The sequence below is a fragment of the Mus caroli genome, chromosome 6 (assembly GCF_900094665.2).
Source record: "Mus caroli chromosome 6, CAROLI_EIJ_v1.1, whole genome shotgun sequence".
NCBI lineage: Eukaryota > Metazoa > Chordata > Mammalia > Rodentia > Muridae > Mus > Mus caroli.
In genome coordinates this window covers 124,239,154-124,242,296 of record NC_034575.1, presented here as the reverse complement: position 1 = coordinate 124,242,296, position 3,143 = coordinate 124,239,154, and the positions used below count along the sequence as shown (strand labels likewise).

Below are 3,143 nucleotides of genomic sequence, written 5' to 3'. Positions count from 1 at the left end.
GGTGGGGGTGGGTGGGTGGGGGACTGGGGGGGAGTGTATTGGGGACTTTTTGGATAGCATTGGAAATGTAATTGAGGAAAATACCTAATTAAAAAAAAAAGAAAGAAAAAAAAAAAGAAAAGGTGAGACGCTGTGACTCTGTGGGGTATGTAAGAAGTGATGGAGGGTCTAACAAGACCATCAAGAGCCAGGTGACAGTGGCACACGCACTTTAATCCCAGTATTTGAGAGGCAGTGGCAGGCAGATCCTTGTGAGTTCCAGGCTAACCTTGTCTACAGAGCGAGCTCCAGGGCAGCCAGGGATACATAGGGAAACCCTGGAAAACTGTCTCGGAAAAACGACAATAACAGTAAAAGACCATCAAGAGTTCAGAACCAGTCTTGCTGCCACTCCTTTATCACACACGTGCACACACACACACACACACACACACACACACACACACACACGCAAGGACAAAATAGCTACAAAGGGAAATGGGACCAGGACTGATCTGCAAAGCTAAATTTCTGGCACGAGACTTTTTGCACATCGTCTTTTGTTAGCTATGTTATACGGATGGAAGCATCCTGTTCTATTCCAGTCTATGAAGTGGGAGGCAGCGCGCTCATATAGCTTGATGTATCTTAACAAGATTGTGACTGATGACTAAATTTACCACTGAGTCCATTTCTCTCCTCTCCTCTCTGCAGCTAACCAATCAAACCCTCGGTTTCTCCTTCGCGGTGGAACAAGACATCCCAGTAAAGAACTTAAAACCAGCCCCCATAAAAGTCTATGATTATTATGAGACAGGTGAGTGGGATCCAGGCACGCTGAGTTTTGATAGGAGACACTGCCTAGTTTAATGAAAAGGTTACCTTAAACAAAACACCACAACTTTTCACCCGAAAAAAAGTGAGTCTATGGTCACTTATAATTATGTTTTTGTATATTGATCTCTTGGGAGCACCTTAAACAAGCCTTAGGGCCATTCTGATGAAGACATCATGGAAAAATTGGTCATGAGTTCTAAAATTTCCCTTTAAAGTGGCTTGCTCAGAGCTGGATTATTCTAGAAAGGTAGAATAGCAATATTTTTTTAAGATCACATCTTGCTACGGGTATGTGACATAAAACCTACCATTTGTTCTATTTTTTTTTATGTGCTGTAGATAATCTCCCCAATGGGGTTGGGGGGACAGTACATAGTAGGAAATTCTTCCCTTTAGCCCCAACTCTGAACTTGATTATGCTATGCTAACAGTGTTAATGATGTCTCCTCCTTATCTGAGCACACACAATGAGCACACAGTCAGAGCAAGTCTGGAGTCCACTCCTTGCTTCTGTGCCTCAGCCCTGGGTCTCTTAGGCTCCACCCCCAATCAGAATAATTTAGTCTAGCTTGTATTTTCAGGGGTTTTCCCACAATTAACCACTTCCTGCTCAATCATTTCTGTGTTCTAGATGAATTCACCGTTGAAGAATACAGTGCCCCTTTCAGTGATGGTACAGTATGCTCGAATCTAATGCCAACTTAAAGGAAGCAAATGAGCACCTGCTTGAGTCTCCATGCTAGACTGTTTTTATAGCTTAATGTTCTGTATTATTAATTGGACTGTATCAGATACACTGTAGAATTTAACAGAAAAACAAATGCTAGTGAATTATAATTACTAGTACCGGAGTAATTTGTTTTTAATTAAATTTATGAATTTGAGAAATGTATTTGAGAGAGAACATGAAGTTGGATAGAGAGAAGGTGGAAAAGACCTGGGAGGAGTTGGAGAGGAGAAAGAATATGGTCAAAATACATAAAATTCTTCAAATGACTATATATATATATATATATATATATATATATATATATATAGTTTGTGACACATAAAAATTAAATCATCTTCCCAGCACTTGGGAGGCAGAGGCAGGCAGATCTCTGAGTTCGAGGCCAGCCTGGTCTACAGAGTGAGTTCCAGGACAGCCAGGGCTAAAAGAGAAACCCTGTCTCAAAAAACAAAAAAATTAAATCATCTAATGTTTACATTCTATTAACACACATTTTTCTAAGACACTTAAATGTACACTGGATAAGTTCAATGTCACTGCATTTAGCCACACAGCACAGCAGGGCAGGTCTCATACATAAAAGATTCCTTTAGGTTGATTGACAGGGTCACTCTTTCACAACCAATCATCTTCCACAATACCTTTGGTTCTCATTTTTAAACTTTGAAGAAGACCTGAGAGCTGTTTCGTTGTTAAAGACAGTTAAAATTAAAGATTTATAATTGAATATTAAAATTAATTCTTTCAGTAGGTGTGCAACTTCCCTTGATATTTCTAACTATTCTTCTATTTAGGCTCTGAACAAGGAAATGCTTAGAAGTAGGAACCTGTAGATCTCCTCAGAAGGGCTCCTCCACACATGAAGAACCAAGAAGAACGACAGCAAGATAAATGGAAGGGAATTAAAAACCCATAAAATTTATATGTTGAATAAAGTTATGACATTTACATCTGTGTTTTTTTTTCCTTTTGTACTTTTATCTTTATATTTATTTTCTGAAATAAGGTTTTTATTCTCTGTGGCACTTTTAACAATACCTAACGAAATTGTAAAAAGAGAGACACTGGGCTGGAGAGGTGGCTCAGTGGTTAAGAGCACCGACTGATCTTCCAGAGGTACTGAGTTCAATTCCCAGCAACCACATGGTGGCTCACAACCATCTGTAATGGGGTCTGGTGCCCTCTTCTGGTGTGTCTGATAACAGCTACAGTGTATTCATATACATAAAATAAATAAATCTTTAAAAAAAAAAAGAGAGAGAGAGAGACTGGGAAATTAAAAAAAAAAAATGTTTGTTAGCCCACAAGGACATGGGGAAAATGAGCCTCTGTTTTCTAACATTGGAAAATGGCCCCAATGCTCATCAATAAGGCCATTGGTGGTCACACAAACTGTGACATGATCATACCAGGGCGCTGTTGCACAATATTAGATGGTGCACACAATCTATAATCTCACCTGCCTATGGTTGTTTTTCAATAAACTAAAAAAGTTCCAGATGGAGCCGGGCGTGGTGGCGCACGCCTTTAATCCCAGCACTCGGGAGGCAGAGGCAGGCGGATTTCTGAGTTCGAGGCCAGCCTGGTCTACAAAGTG

At 40.0% G+C, this 3,143-nt stretch overlaps 1 protein-coding gene across 1 annotated transcript in view; it reads left to right on the top strand.

Annotated features, from left to right (window-relative positions):
- The window catches only part of LOC110295880 (pregnancy zone protein), a 44,205-nt gene extending 41,711 nt beyond the window's left edge, over positions 1–2,494 (top strand). The window contains exons 34-36 of the mRNA XM_021164248.2: positions 694–796; positions 1,448–1,489; positions 2,341–2,494. Of these exons, the coding sequence (XP_021019907.1) occupies positions 694–796; positions 1,448–1,489; positions 2,341–2,363 (168 nt within the window). The 3' untranslated portion in view covers positions 2,364–2,494. The remainder of the gene's footprint in view (positions 1–693; positions 797–1,447; positions 1,490–2,340) is intronic.
- Positions 2,495–3,143: the final 649 nt, after the last annotated feature.